The sequence below is a fragment of the Branchiostoma lanceolatum genome, chromosome 16 (assembly GCF_035083965.1).
Source record: "Branchiostoma lanceolatum isolate klBraLanc5 chromosome 16, klBraLanc5.hap2, whole genome shotgun sequence".
Classification (NCBI taxonomy): domain Eukaryota; kingdom Metazoa; phylum Chordata; class Leptocardii; order Amphioxiformes; family Branchiostomatidae; genus Branchiostoma; species Branchiostoma lanceolatum.
In genome coordinates this window covers 8816843-8831203 of record NC_089737.1, presented here as the reverse complement: position 1 = coordinate 8831203, position 14361 = coordinate 8816843, and the positions used below count along the sequence as shown (strand labels likewise).

The window sequence follows — 14361 nt, the reverse complement described above, 5'->3', positions numbered from 1 at the left end:
TGGTAAGTGAGAAGACAATGTTTAAGGTTGATTGTGGACCACCTCGTGCCTTTCCTTGGTACTACAGCAGAATTTCTGGTTTCCGTATCTTTTTTTCTGGACATACAATTTTTTTTATTATTTGCTGAATGCTTTCTTTCTCAGGCTGCCCAGGTCTCCCACCGATGTTTGAGCAGCACAAGCTGTGCCAGCCCCACAGGAACTGTCGCGGGATCTCGTGCTGCGTCCACCTGGATCCGGACGAGACTGACCTGATGAGCCACGTCAGTCTGGACATGGAGCCGTGCGGCCGGCACTTGACCATCCGGGTCGGCAAGTGGTCATTCAAGGAGACCATTCCCAAGGCACACACAAGTGAGTAGCAAGTGTTCTTCCCATCCGTGAATGGTCTCATCAGGTTGGTACATGAAAGTTCTTTGGGGGACAGCCCAATCAATTGACACCCCTTGTTTCATATTAACCTATGTTCTGACACCCTACATTCCAACATCCTTATGTTCAGACACATGTTATGGTTAGGGTTAGGAGGTGTCAGAACATAACGGTCCCCCAAAAGTGCGAAATGGAACGAAATGGAACGAAATGGAATGAAACGGAACGAACTAAAACAACATATGTAACATTATGAAATGAAATACCAGTAGATAACGAATCATAAGGAGTAGATGCTTCCTGTTCCAGTCTACACCTTATATTTCGCTATCTCCTGTTTTAGTTTGTTCCATTTCGTTCCATTTGGCACTTTCGGGGGACCCAAACATAAGGGTGTCAGAACATACGTGTAGGGATATCACAGCATGGGGGTGCATGTATAACGTTGCTTTGTACACAACCAAAGAGTTAATACCTAAGTAGCTGACATTCCAGGGACTCAGTCGAGTTTTGGAGCTGTATTCTTCACACAGCAACAGGAACACAAGCGTTTCTAAGGAAGGTGACAGATGGTCACCCAAATCTTGGCTACCTTTTTCTGTTGAGAAAGCCTTTTTGTACCACATTTCTGTTAGTTACAGGGCAGGCCACAGGGAGAAAGGTTACAATTTAATAGAATTGATAATCTAGGTAATGTGCTTGATAGAAGTATTCTCCCAGCATAACATCATCGAAAATCCGTCAAGGTTTTGACCCAGGTGCTGAAAACATAGCTGTAGTATTTTCTTTCCCTCCCTGTAGTTTCTTACTAATAGATGAAGACTGGCTAAGAAATTTGATTAAGATGGAGGCAAATATGAAAGACTATGAGCTAAGAGTTGCAAATGGAAAGCATAAGGTAGGGAATGTTCACGATCAGCCTTCGTAACCCCTGCTTATCCTATTGAGTCAGTTAGTCCTTACTATCGATGAGTCAAGCTTGGGTGAATCATTATGTTTCTGATTAAGTCCTATTTCATGTAAACCTTAACCATGAGGTGACCTTTAGATCTTCCTACATTGGGTTAGAATCAGTCAATCTTGTTGGAATAAACAAGTGCCTTGTCATTCTTTTTTTCAGGATATCAACACGGTGAGAAGATTGGGGATGCATTACAAGTCATCTACTCGGCCATCAACCCTGATGACCACAGGGTGGTGGTGGATCTGAAACTCCGGGTGTGCGACCATGAAACAGCTGAGCAGCACTGTCATGTGGTGGTCATCCTTAAAGTAAGTTGCACATAATTCACAGTATAAAATATAGTCAAAAATCTTTTCTGAGAAGAAAGATCAGGGTTAGACAAGTCCATTGGCCCAATTGCCCCGGGCAAGTGAAAGTGCCAATCTTACTTTCCCGATCAGGCCAGGACAATTTTTCCATGGGTAGATGTGGGTAGATACTGGTCTTTGCTCTCAGCGGCTTGACGAACTGACCAGCCCTAGAAGCTTGCCAGATGCCTGTAAAACTAGCCGGCCCTGGCCTTACAGATATTGGTTATTGAATAACATTATCATGTGAGCATCATGAGCCATCCCTGTATGGTACTACTGAGAGATTTTTTTTATTAAAAAAAAAGAAGGATTTCCTTGTTGCAAATAAAACTGCAAAGAAACTTTTTCAACCTTGAAGGCTTGACCAGTACTCTTTGTGAAAAATTTCTGTGAAGATCAATGTTCAAGATGAACTACTAGACAGGCTCTCTTTTAAAAAGCAAGAAATTCACACGAAAATGCAATTAAGCTAGGAGTTGACTACACCAACAGCAAGTCCTTACAATTGTGAATCACCTAAAATTATGCATATTGTAGCTAAAGAACTAAAGAAAATGGGAACAAGTGATGGCTTTAACATTGGGGAAAATATTCCCCCCTCTCTTGTTTCAGAATCTGTATTTTTTAAAGATTCCTCAAACTTTTTATTGACCTTTGCAGGAAGCTGTCATTCCCTTATTTGGGTGCAGACAGGACCAGCTGATCCAGGACTCTGCAAGTGCCTCTCACCTGCGGTATAAGAGAAATGCTGCAGAACGCTCTGGAAAGTCGGGTAAGCTCCATATTGCATTACATGTACAGGCCTTATGGAAGAAAAATGCCTCCACCCCGAGGTGTGGCCAAAATGGTTAAGTACATAATTCTATATAATTCTGTATAATCATACATATTATTAACTGTTTTACATATTTAAACATAACCCTTAAGGCCATAATACAGAACAGTTTTGGCATTATATATGTATGATTATACAACCTGTAGCCTTGTGACCATTACTGTTAAGGCCACTATGCAAAGTTATACATAACCCTTGAGGCCATTATACATAATTATATATAAATCTTGTGGCCATTATGCATAGATATACATATGACTTATAGATTTATCCAAGTCTCCTCAAACACTTGCTGTTTTTTTTCCTTAGCGCATCCAAGCCAGGGATCCTGTCCGTCGGAACGGCATCTTCGCGAAGTGGAGCACAAGCTGCACACTGCGTACAGGAAACAACAAGAACGCATCGCACGAGACGCGGGAGTGGTCAGCGCCCCCTACCGCCATCATCGCGTCAAGCGCCAGTCAGCAAATGAAGCTTTCGGAATACCAGCGTTGAGTAAGTGTAAACAAATACGAATCTCAGAGTTATCGACCAAGGATTGATGTGTTCAAAATTTCATATTTTCAAAGAACTAACTTAAGATAATCGCAGAACTGAACTTGTTGCCACCGAGTACGATAGGGCATCCTCATAAGATAGTTTTCAGCTAGATGTGCAAAGATTTGGTATGCCGGGATGTTCAATGTGATATAACCAGTGGCTGTTGTGCCGCGTACCTGCAAAACTGGTGTGTTATATCAGAAGACGGTTATACCAGCTAAACAGATTCAAAAACGGATACAAAGTATGGAATGTCAAACATTCTATTGTTATGACAAAATTTGTCTTATCTTAAATACTTTGTTTAGTTAGTATAACACATTTAAAATATGGGATCAAGACATAAATTTCCATTGACATGTACATATTTATACAGATATTATTTTCTTTTTTGTTTACAGATACGCCCTTCTTACTGCCTCTACCCACCAATGTAACAGTGATGAAAGGGTTGGTGGCAACACTGTCTTGTGAAGCAACATCTGCAACACCTCTAACATTTCAGTGGGCCTTCAATGGTAGAAACTAAAACCTTTCCTCACATTTCACTGCTTCATCTATCAGACATTTGTGTGTAGTATAATTTTACTTGTGACTATCTGCTGCCATCATTCTATGAATAAAGAATACAACACAGGGTATTCCGCATCACCCGAGGTACCAGCCCGACCGCAGGTAGGATCGCCCGACGACCGTAGGTCGGATGGTGATCTGACCCGCAGGAGGGCCGGGACGGAGGGTGATGAGAAATGTACCGTGTTGTATTTCATTCATGTCAGTGACCTGAAAAAACACAAATTTCAATGCAAAATGTGCCAGAAGTTGAGAAAAGTTGGTGTCCTGGAACAAAAAAATCGTAACAGCCGCACATTCCAACGGCCGAATCCAGTATTTGAATTTTTGATAGCGGCACATTCTGCACACTCGAAATGCATTCTAAATATTCCATGGAAGCCAGTGTGATAAGCCAACCTTATCACCTGGTCGGGAATACCCATATCGAACATTCTTGCAGCCCAGGTATGACATAACGTAGATTATAGTCAGTGACTCTTATTAAATGTACAATGTATTTGTGCAGTATTATTGTTAATTTCTTTGAGATTCCTATAGGCCGGACAAATGGTATTCCAAAGGATTGAAACCCAAACCAGTAGTACATAGAACTAGGTTCAGTGCATCGATAGTAGACCAAGTTGTGAGCCTGTGACTTTCCAAAAGTTGACAATTACTCCCTGTAAATGCAGTCATTATTATTATATTTTTGGCGATGCTTCAGGAGCCGCCAAACAGTTATATTATGTATCTAGTTTCAAAGAATCACATTAATCCCAACTATACCGGGCTGGTATGCCTGGAATGTTACTTGCACGTGTAGTAGTAACTTGTCAAAAATTCCATGGGATGTCAGATAAGATCTCCCGGGAGGATCACCCTCCTGCCCTCTCGTCCGCTGTGATTGGTACTCCTGCAGGGTTTGGCAAATTGCCTTGGCTTGTCAATACGTTTTATTGCCTTTCCTGTTTAAGTTTACATTGTTTGTTGCAAAAAAAAAACACTTTTGTTTCTTTTTTCAGGTCAACTTGTGGACACCTCACTGTTTGGATATGAGCTGACACCGAATGGCACTTTGAAGGTCAAAAACGCACAGCCCACTAACGCTGGCACATGGACATGTATGGCCACCAACCAGTACGGTACCACAACACGAGTACTGACCCTTAATGTTGTCGGTGAGTCCTGTTGTTATCTTATACAGTAGAAGACGCTTTTTTGCAAAGCCTAGTTTGCCAGCGGAATCTTCCCGATTACCCGACTTTGCCGAGGTATTGGTTTAATTTGTGTTGCAAGTTGACAAAATGTTTTTGCCAATTAGCTGTATTTTGTGATCATGGGCTTTGTGTATACAGGGTTCGATAAACAATGGCATTAATGGGAAACGTTTTGGAATTTCACAATCCTTTGCAGTTGGGAGTTTTTTGCGACATATATTTGCAATTATCTAGTTTCTACTTTACCATTCAATCCTGTAAATGTATATTACTAACTATTAACCAATTACCATGCATATATCTGCATAGAAATCATACAAAACAAGTTCATTTTTTAATTGCAGTCAGCCGAATTTGCTTTTTATAGTATTTATAAGATCCTTGGAATTGCATCACTGCTTAAATTGGAAACTACTCTAAATTGAAATGTGCCTTTGTTACTTCTGTGTAGATTTATGTATAATTTCTGAAATTTAGAAGAAAATGTTCAAATTCTCCATGGCCTCTGGTAGATATGATGGTAATTTTCTTAAATCCTTGTCATCATTATTTCTATAATTTTTATTGTATCTCACTTACTTGAATTGAGTCCCATAGCATCCAATCTAAACTTAACTACTTGTAGTTGACTTGTTTGTGTATGTTATCTATGTAGATGAGTAATGCACTGAACGGTTTTTCTCTGAAGTTGTTACAAAATGGGAAATTGCTTTCTGTTCAATAGATGGTGTGAAAGACATGACACTTCTACAAATCCGGTTTGCACTGGACTTAAACAACATTGATCCGGTTGTGGCTGTCAATCTTATGGAAGATCTGAAGAACCTGTATTCTGCCATGGTAAGATCTTAAGCCAGTTTCTTAGCAAGACAGAAGCTGAAGATGTTATCAAATGTATCAGTAAGATTTTTGTCCTTTGCTTTCATTTTTGTTCATGCATTCATTTAAGTATACCAATAACTCTGTGTTTTGTTCTGTGTGTGTGTCTGCATCTGTAGTCTATTTGCTATTGAAATAATATGACAATGAAGTTCTTAAAACACAACCTATGTAAGTGCCATTTACATGACTGTATATTTTGCATGTACCTACACATGCCTTCTACATAATAGAATGGAACTCGTTGTCAAGTACTGTAGGAGCATCTTCACTAAGTAGCTTTAAAGAACGGTTGCAGTCAGATATGCAAAGACTAGGTGTAACAGATTGTTTGGTGTAATATAACCAACTGCTGCCACGCCGCGTGCCTGCGAAGCTGGTGTGTTACGCATAATGGCGGTTGTACCGGCTATATAGATACAGACAGATACAGAGACTGAATAGACTCTACTACAACTATTTTACTAAGGTTGTCCACTACAATCATATAGTATACCACCACCAGTCCTACTGAAATAGTCAAATACACTGAAATAGAAATAGTCATGCCTTTAAGTATCAGACTTATCAACCTAGCATTGATGTGTTCAAAAATTTTTATTTTCTTAGAACGATCGTAGAGTGGAACTCGTTGCCACCAAGTACCGTGGAAGCATCCTCATTAGACAGATTTAAACAATACATGCAGTTAGATATGCGAAGGTTAGACGTGACAGATCGTTCGGTGTTATATAACCAGCTGCTACCGCACTACGTGCCTGCAAAGCTCAGGACCGGTGTGTTACGCCGAAGGGCGGTTATACCGGCAATAACATAACAGATACAGATACTGGATTCAAGGGTGGGAAGTTTTTATAAAATTTAAGGCTTAATAGTAGTGAGTGTACTTCTCAGGATGCATCTAACGTGAATTTGTTTCATTTCATTATTTTTTAAAGCTTGAGGAAGCTATCGACCTATTACTGAATGGGGGTTCTGCAGACCTCTTTTCGTCCTTTGATATCAAGTTAGAAGGGTTCTACAACTTCCCGAGAAGAATCTCCAACTTCTTCAAGTATGAAATATACATGCTGGTGGGTGGAATTCTCCCCATGACATTCAGTAAGTATGGAAATTAAAATGTATTCATTTGACACTTGGGGGATAACGGAGTTAAAAGTCTTAAAGGCACCCAGAGCATTTTATAAGGCTTGAAAACTGGAAATATTCTAGTTGCTGTAATCTTTATGGAATTGACATTAAATGCTAAAGTTTACTACATTTGCATGATGATAAACAAGCCAAAATAAACTACACGGTGATCCCTTTAGTTTTAACGTGCCTAGTGTAATGGACCCATAGCCCCACCTACCTCCTTCAAAACGTAGAGTACAGTTGCAGAATAAAAACATAGAAATGCAAATTATTCGACGGACATCCATCCATTCTCTCATTGGTCGAACTAAAAGTTCTCATCCTCTCATTGGTTGGACATTCACTGATGGACATTCAGGATCGGCCCATTAGACTGAAACAGAGCGCATTGATTTTTTATCAGTGCTCACCACACAATGACATCGCATCTTTGCTCCTTGAATTTCGATATGTAATGGTATAGTGTCAAGCCCAATAAAATGCTCTGGGTGCCTTTAATGGGAAATATTTGATATTGATCATACACTGTATATACAGTTTTTGTTTACAATCTACTCTACGAATGAAAGATCCGTAATTCCTTTTTATGTCAAATGTTCGGTTTTTCATTGTTGATACTGAACAGTCACACAATGTTTATATAATGTTATCAAACCATGTATTGTAATATGGTACTGTGCAATTGTGGGTACCCTCAAAGAGTCCATTGCCAAAAGATGAACGGCTGCATGAGCGTGTGTTTATATCGGTGGTAGATTCTCTTTTAGCTGAGCCCAACTGATCTCAAGCGTCAAACTGATGAAAGCTTGTTTGTTACTGAAGAAATTAGCCGGTAAAGTTTGGCAGCCGCGCGCGAGGTCGGACGTCCACAGCCTTGCATTTTGGGTGATGCGGTCGAGCGCTTACAGCTAGAAAATGCCTTTTTTGGGGGTGTAGCTAAGTACCCTTTGTAATTGCTATAAACAGAGATTTGATGTAGTGAAGTTGCCGGCAATTTTTTGCATGATCTAGGGTAAATATTCTCATTATAGAAAGAATGACATTGGTGCATTTCCTATAGCTTCATTACGATTGCGCCCATATAAAACACGTATTATAGCATGTAAGCCTATGGGGTGAAAAAACTCATGAATGAGACCTTGTCAAATCTTTTTTGCTTTCAGGATTTGGTGCAGATGGATACTACGGCATGGACTGTACTATAGCTGCCAGCCTAATGAACCAGAACATGACAGGTAACTTTTACCCAAATCTCTAAGTGTTTATGACACATGCATATGTCACAGCTAGTACCATTTTGAAAGAAGCACATTGTGCATTTCCTTTACTTATAGAGTGTTGACAGCCACTCGAAGGAGTAGGGCAAGTCTACATAATGTCATGTCAGTTCATCAGTTCTGTTGCAGCCGGGCTTTCCTAGCCCTCCTCTTGGCCTCAGCGGCTGCTATCCTCTCAGCTTCAAAAGTTGTGACGCTGTTGTAGCTCAGCTGACACCAGGCGCTGCGATCGTTGCAGAGAGCTTCAAAGTTTGTGGGGTCAATGTGACCCTTCTTTAAGTAGTGTTTAAGGGTGTCTTTATATCTCTTTAGATATATATATATATCTACTTATAGAGTACTAGACTAAGTATGGATGACCTACGTTTAAGTGTTGGTTAGAAAATTATATGTATAACACTTACTTTACATTGTACATTATTTATCATATAATATATATATATATATTATGCACATCACACAACCAAAGCCCACTTACTAAATTTCAAACTATATCTCACTCCTTCTTCAGGAATACTGAGCCACTCAAAAAGACCGATTACATATGACCCCACCAAACCCATCAAAACATATCAACCAGTATGCAAAATAAGATGCAAATATTTGACAGACATGCAGTCACTCTCTCATTGGTCAAACACTAATTACCAGTTCTAATTGGTTCAACTGCTAATTGTGATGGACAGTCATGATTGGTCTCTAACAAATGAGTCTTTCATTTTAGTAATAATTATATTGAATGATTTACAGGTGGGGTAACGCCCTACATTGGTATCCGAGTGTGGGGAGAGCTGGCAGTCGGCGCCGTCCTGTACGGTAAACTACGACTGGAGGGCGACATCATGGAAGTTCGCTTCCCAACGCAGGCAGAAATCGGATTCAGCAAGTTTCCATTTGACGTCGGGTAAAATAATTTTTTTTTTCTTTTGGTGGTTTGATTGTGACTTTGAATTCAGTAAAAATATTGAAAAACCCATTTTTTCAGATCACTGTCTTCTTTTGGATTGAGTGCCTTTAAGTGATGAAATTGAGCAGTTGTATTCTTTTAAAAAGATAGCTCTATGTTAGGTTTAAATCATAGTTCCAGACATTGCATTGTATCTCATTTTAATGTTTTTGCAACTGGTAAATGTGGTATTGATAACAGCCATTTTAGGGTGGGGGGGGCACAAAAACATGAATGCATAAAAAATTCTCATCACTTCATACCTGTTTAATATGTAGTTATAACGTATAGAGCAAATCAAAAACAGACATCCAATTCTCCAAGTATCCCTTTTACACCATTTCCACCTTACATCCTGGCAGGCTGCCTAACTGCAGACACAGTCACTGTGAATGACAAACAAACAAATGCATCCACCCACTGATTATAATTATATTGATTTAATCATGTTGAACCGTCTTCTTCTTTCAGAATGTAACTTGACCTTGAGCTGATCCCCTTAAAGTTAAAACTGATGGCCCTGCACTAGTGACATACAAACAAACAAACAAACAGACACACCAATTGATTGTAATAATGATTCAATCATGTTAAACTTCCTTCTTCTTTCAGCATGAAACTTGACCTTGAGCTGATCCCCCTAAAGTTAAAACTGATGGCCCTGGTGACAGTCGAGGTGAACTTGTTGGTTGGAACCATCACAGAGACTCTGTTTAAGGCTGACCTGTGGAAGTACACCACTCCGAAGATCACCATGCGCATCCTGGATCTCTCCACTAAAGAAGAGGACAACAGTCCTCCTGAGATAGAGAGTGTCACTGCTGATGTAAGCATGTCAAATGTACTGCACTATAAAAAAAATCGTTTTTCTTATTTTTCTTGTTTTTCCTTGTACAAAGAAAATTTTCTGTCAGCAGGAATATTAATCCATATACAAGAATTTCTGTTTTAAGCACCAGCAAGAATCCCTATTCTAAGCACAAACAATAATTGCATCTAAGAATTTTTTTTGTTAAACCAAGAAAGTTCAAGGAAATGTACCTGTACCTTTAGTTAATGAGATTGCATTTTGGTACTACATTGTTTGTTTGTTTGTTTATTTATTTATCCAGGAATACAGTATCGCCTGGCATATTACTCCATTGACGTTCTTCTTATTGTACATGTAGATTGTGGAAGGAAAGTCGTTGTACTTTCTAGTTCTGCAGGATTTTGCATCAGTTACTTTAACAATTTTCCCTTTCAAACTCTGGTTTGATATCATGATACTACATCTTAAGTCTGGAGCATCAAAAACTATGCTTATCTTAAGTCTAATAAGTCCATCGTATGTTCACAAGCTGAGTCTTCCACGCCATAGCATTTCAGTTTTAGCAGTAGTATGTCGTGATCTAGCGTGTCAAACGCTCTTGACAGATCACAGAAAACTACACCAGTTAGCTCTTTCTTTTCTATTGTGCATATAGAGTAAGCAATTCTTGAATTTCAAGTTTGGGGGTTATACTATGGGACCCGGTCTAACTTAACGTAAGGATAATTCCTAAACATATTACTCCATTGACGTTCTTCTTATTGTACATGTAGATTGTGGAAGGAAAGTCGTTGTACTTTCTAGTTCTGCAGGATTTTGCATCAGTTACTTTAACAATTTTCCCTTTCAAACTCTGGTTTGATATCATGATACTACATCTTAAGTCTGGAGCATCAAAAACTATGCTTATCTTAATTCTAATAAGTCCATCGTATGTTCAATGATGACTTTCTGAACTAGATCATTTACCTAAAGCATATACATGAGTTTTAACACAGTAGTATGGCACGTAGCTTACAATAGTACATTAGATTTTAAGTCATTGATTGAAAGAATGATACTCATTTGCTATCTGGTGTATTGTTTGTTGTACCTTGTATCACGAGGGTTAGACATGCCTCCACATAGATGTCGTGTCTTAATGACAGATTGCCAGGTACCCATGTCTTGTGACTGCTGAGGAGCCTTTGACCTCCTCATGAAAGTCTTTGAGTTTGGAGCAGAATTCTTACAGTTGTATACCCTAATGCCAACTCTAACTTTTAACAGCATCAAGAGAATTGTAATGATTTGATAATCTAGATGATTCTATGTCTCCGCTCCAGGGCTCTGGAGTTCCTGCTCAGACGAGGGAGTGTAACGTGGATCAGGTGGTAGGCTATGACTACGCAGAGCCAGCCTACCGGATAGAGATCGTAGCCAATGATGACAGGTCCCAGGCTAAGCTGAAGTTTGACGTTGGCACCGTGCCAGGGGGTACGGATGTGGTGTCGCAGGAAGAGATTGGTAACAGTCCTGTGGAGCTCAACAGTGTAAGTGATGTTGCCTGTTACAGTGTAACATTTGTTCCTGCAATGTCAGTAGATTCTGCAAGGGGGCACCATTATTGTGTATTCATTGACCAAACCATCCATCAGTCAAAAAACTAATCAGCCATTGGAACAGCTGCATGACATTCTACAAAACAGCCTCAGAGTCTGTGGGTCCATTGTCCAAACACTGTATAACATTTAAGTTGATTAACACAACAAAAATACAGGCCTAGGACTTTCATATACCATGTAACTATCAGACAGTGTCAGTAAGCCTTAGGTTTTTATGATACAAGCTTGTGAGCTTGAATGATAAATGATGATTAATGGTCAGATTCTGAACATATGGGTAGCATTGATGCCCAATTGCCCAGAGATCTGGACCGATGTGGCATCAATGCCCAAAATGCCAGACCAGTCCTGCATCAATGTAGGTTCTGTCCAGCAATGCATACCATGTTTGCAAGGGCTGTACTCAATTTTTCTTCATGCTTTTTACCATCTGTAGGAACTGGTGCATGGAGTTCCACTATACTTCACAGTCCATGCCTGTAACAATGCTGGAGGCTGTGCCACTGCCACCTGTAGCCTCCCCACCTTAGATAACACCTTACCCAGTGGGAGAGTGGACGTGGAGTACCTGTCCACAAGGTAACATGAGCTTACTGTCACTAGTACTGTTCTTGGTACTGAATTGTTGGCTGTTCCACTGCCACCTGTAGTCTCCCCACCTTAGATAACACCTTACCCAGCGGGAGAGTGGACGTGGAGTACCTGTCCACCAGGTGAGATGAGGTTAATGTCACTGGCCTTGGTACTGAACTGTTGGCTGTTGTTTTCACTGTATGATTCTAAGAGCTTCCCAAGCAGAAATAGTGCCTAATAAATCTATATATTTCTGCTTGACTTTTCTTTTGTCGGGCTATAGATGATAACAATTTTGAAAAAAGTAAACTGTCCAATTATGATGATGTTAGTTATGTTACACATGCAAATACAAATCTATCTGCCTCAAGAAATGAAATGAACATCATCTTTTTATCCAGATACTCCTCTAGTCACTGACAGAAAATGCTATTGAAAACGTCTGACTGTTTCCAAACTTTGTCCAGTTGCTTAAGTAACTGTTGCCTTGCGTATCTTATTACCTGAATGTCTAACCTTAATTGACATAACATCTTAAATTTTGAGGCAGATTCTTAAAGAGAAATACTGGACACAAGTGTTTTAAACTTCAGTTGTTTATGTTAATGTTCCTTTAGTTCTTTTATTTCCCTTGTTTATTTGTACCAGGCACTTGTGTTGTATCTAAACCCATGAGCAGCTGCCAATAATACCATAGATATGAGGCTGGGACGAAAATGTTTCTTAATTTGCTTAAATTTTTTTGTACACATGCCACTAAATTGTTACAACAAAACAAAGGACCATGAAAGTTTATAATTCAAATATCTAATGGTGTTGTGCTGCTCTTTAATCAGTAATCCCCAGAAGTTGAGTGCAACAGCCAAACTGTTTGATGACTCGGAACTGACAGCACAGAGGGTTGGGCTTGGGTACGGACATGGCGTGTGGGGTGACCAGATAACCCCATGGCAAGAGTTCACTCTCACAAGGGAGGCTGCAACTGAAGGTAAGGCTTTTGTTTGCTCATTCATCCATTCATTCATTGGCCTGTTTGATCATTCATTCATTCATTTTTATCCATTTATTCAAAGACATTAAATCTAATTGTTTTTAACACATTCGGTTTTAACTTAAGATCTACATATAAGACGAATGAACTTGATTGAGGATTAGTGAAGAAATCCCCAAAAAGCTAAGTAGAGGTTGATGAGTGAATGATACCTGTATTCACAATTATTAGAGCTCAAGTGTTGAATTTCTTGGCAGTTTTTCTCTCACGTAATGTAACATGTATGTTTTCTAATGGTCACTGTTGCCGCACTGAGATTTAGAGGAATGTACAATTGAGCTAGCCACCAGTTGTGGAATCCAATTAAAACGGATGCAAGATCAAGAGGTCACTGGTTCATTTCCTGGTGTACCTGGCTAGACAGTTTGTCCTTGGAAAAAGCACTTCACACGACTTGACTCACTCCAGCTAGGTGTAAAAATGGGTACCTAACTTTGGTTGGGGGGGTTCAAAGGCGATGGAAGAAGAGGGATGGGATCCACCTTCCAATACCGCGTCCCAGACACAGTGGATAACAACCCACTGTCCCTACAGCCTCCAAAAGGCTATTATGAGACTACCTTTGCCAGCTGTGAGATGAAAAAGGTGTAAATCTGTCTCTGCAGGGGGTCTGGCTTCCTTCACACCTCCAAGACTGGGTCGTCTGGCAGTAGAGCCCTTCAAGTCTATCCCCGGTAACGGAGTAGCCACCTCGAGCCCGGAGTCTTGTGCCGCAGAATGTCTGAAGTACTTACCAACACAATGTAAAGGCTTCAACTTCGACTACGGAGAGACCAAAGACTGTGAGCTGAATGGCCAGGCAGAGTCAATGGCTGAAAAGGGTGGTGCTCGATTAGAAGTCGTAAGTAGTCCGAGATTTTGTTTCTTTTACCAAATTGAGTCACTTGAGGCTTCCTTTGTATAAAGTTACGTACCGTTGCTGTTAGTGCTATTGTAACAATGTATCTTTGCAAATCATGTGTTGCTGTTTTTTGTGTCCATACAGAATTTGTTTAATGATTGTTGGGCTGTTCATGATGATTTTGATGAAATATTGAATGGATTTTGACAAGAACAAAAGTTGCCATTTAGGGTTAGGGTTATGGTTAGGTCATTTTTAAACATTACATGTCATTGACAAGTTATGAAATAATATGTAACAAAGTGATAATGACTGAGTGATACATCATGTACAGAAAGACATTTGAAATTGGTTGTATTTACAGTTGAAAGCTGATCAAAGACAATGTACATGACAATATTATTCTTTTCTG

General features: G+C 39.8%; 1 protein-coding gene across 1 annotated transcript in view; it reads left to right on the top strand.

The window, feature by feature from the left end:
- LOC136422208 (uncharacterized) overlaps positions 1-14361 on the top strand; it is a 47103-nt gene that overhangs the window by 16857 nt on the left and 15885 nt on the right. The window contains exons 18-32 of the mRNA XM_066409853.1: positions 145-354; positions 1493-1644; positions 2347-2458; positions 2831-3016; positions 3463-3579; positions 4639-4794; positions 5558-5673; positions 6651-6813; positions 8010-8081; positions 8874-9027; positions 9682-9895; positions 11206-11412; positions 11921-12063; positions 12894-13045; positions 13714-13949. Of these exons, the coding sequence (XP_066265950.1) occupies positions 145-354; positions 1493-1644; positions 2347-2458; positions 2831-3016; positions 3463-3579; positions 4639-4794; positions 5558-5673; positions 6651-6813; positions 8010-8081; positions 8874-9027; positions 9682-9895; positions 11206-11412; positions 11921-12063; positions 12894-13045; positions 13714-13949 (2390 nt within the window). The remainder of the gene's footprint in view (positions 1-144; positions 355-1492; positions 1645-2346; positions 2459-2830; positions 3017-3462; positions 3580-4638; positions 4795-5557; positions 5674-6650; positions 6814-8009; positions 8082-8873; positions 9028-9681; positions 9896-11205; positions 11413-11920; positions 12064-12893; positions 13046-13713; positions 13950-14361) is intronic.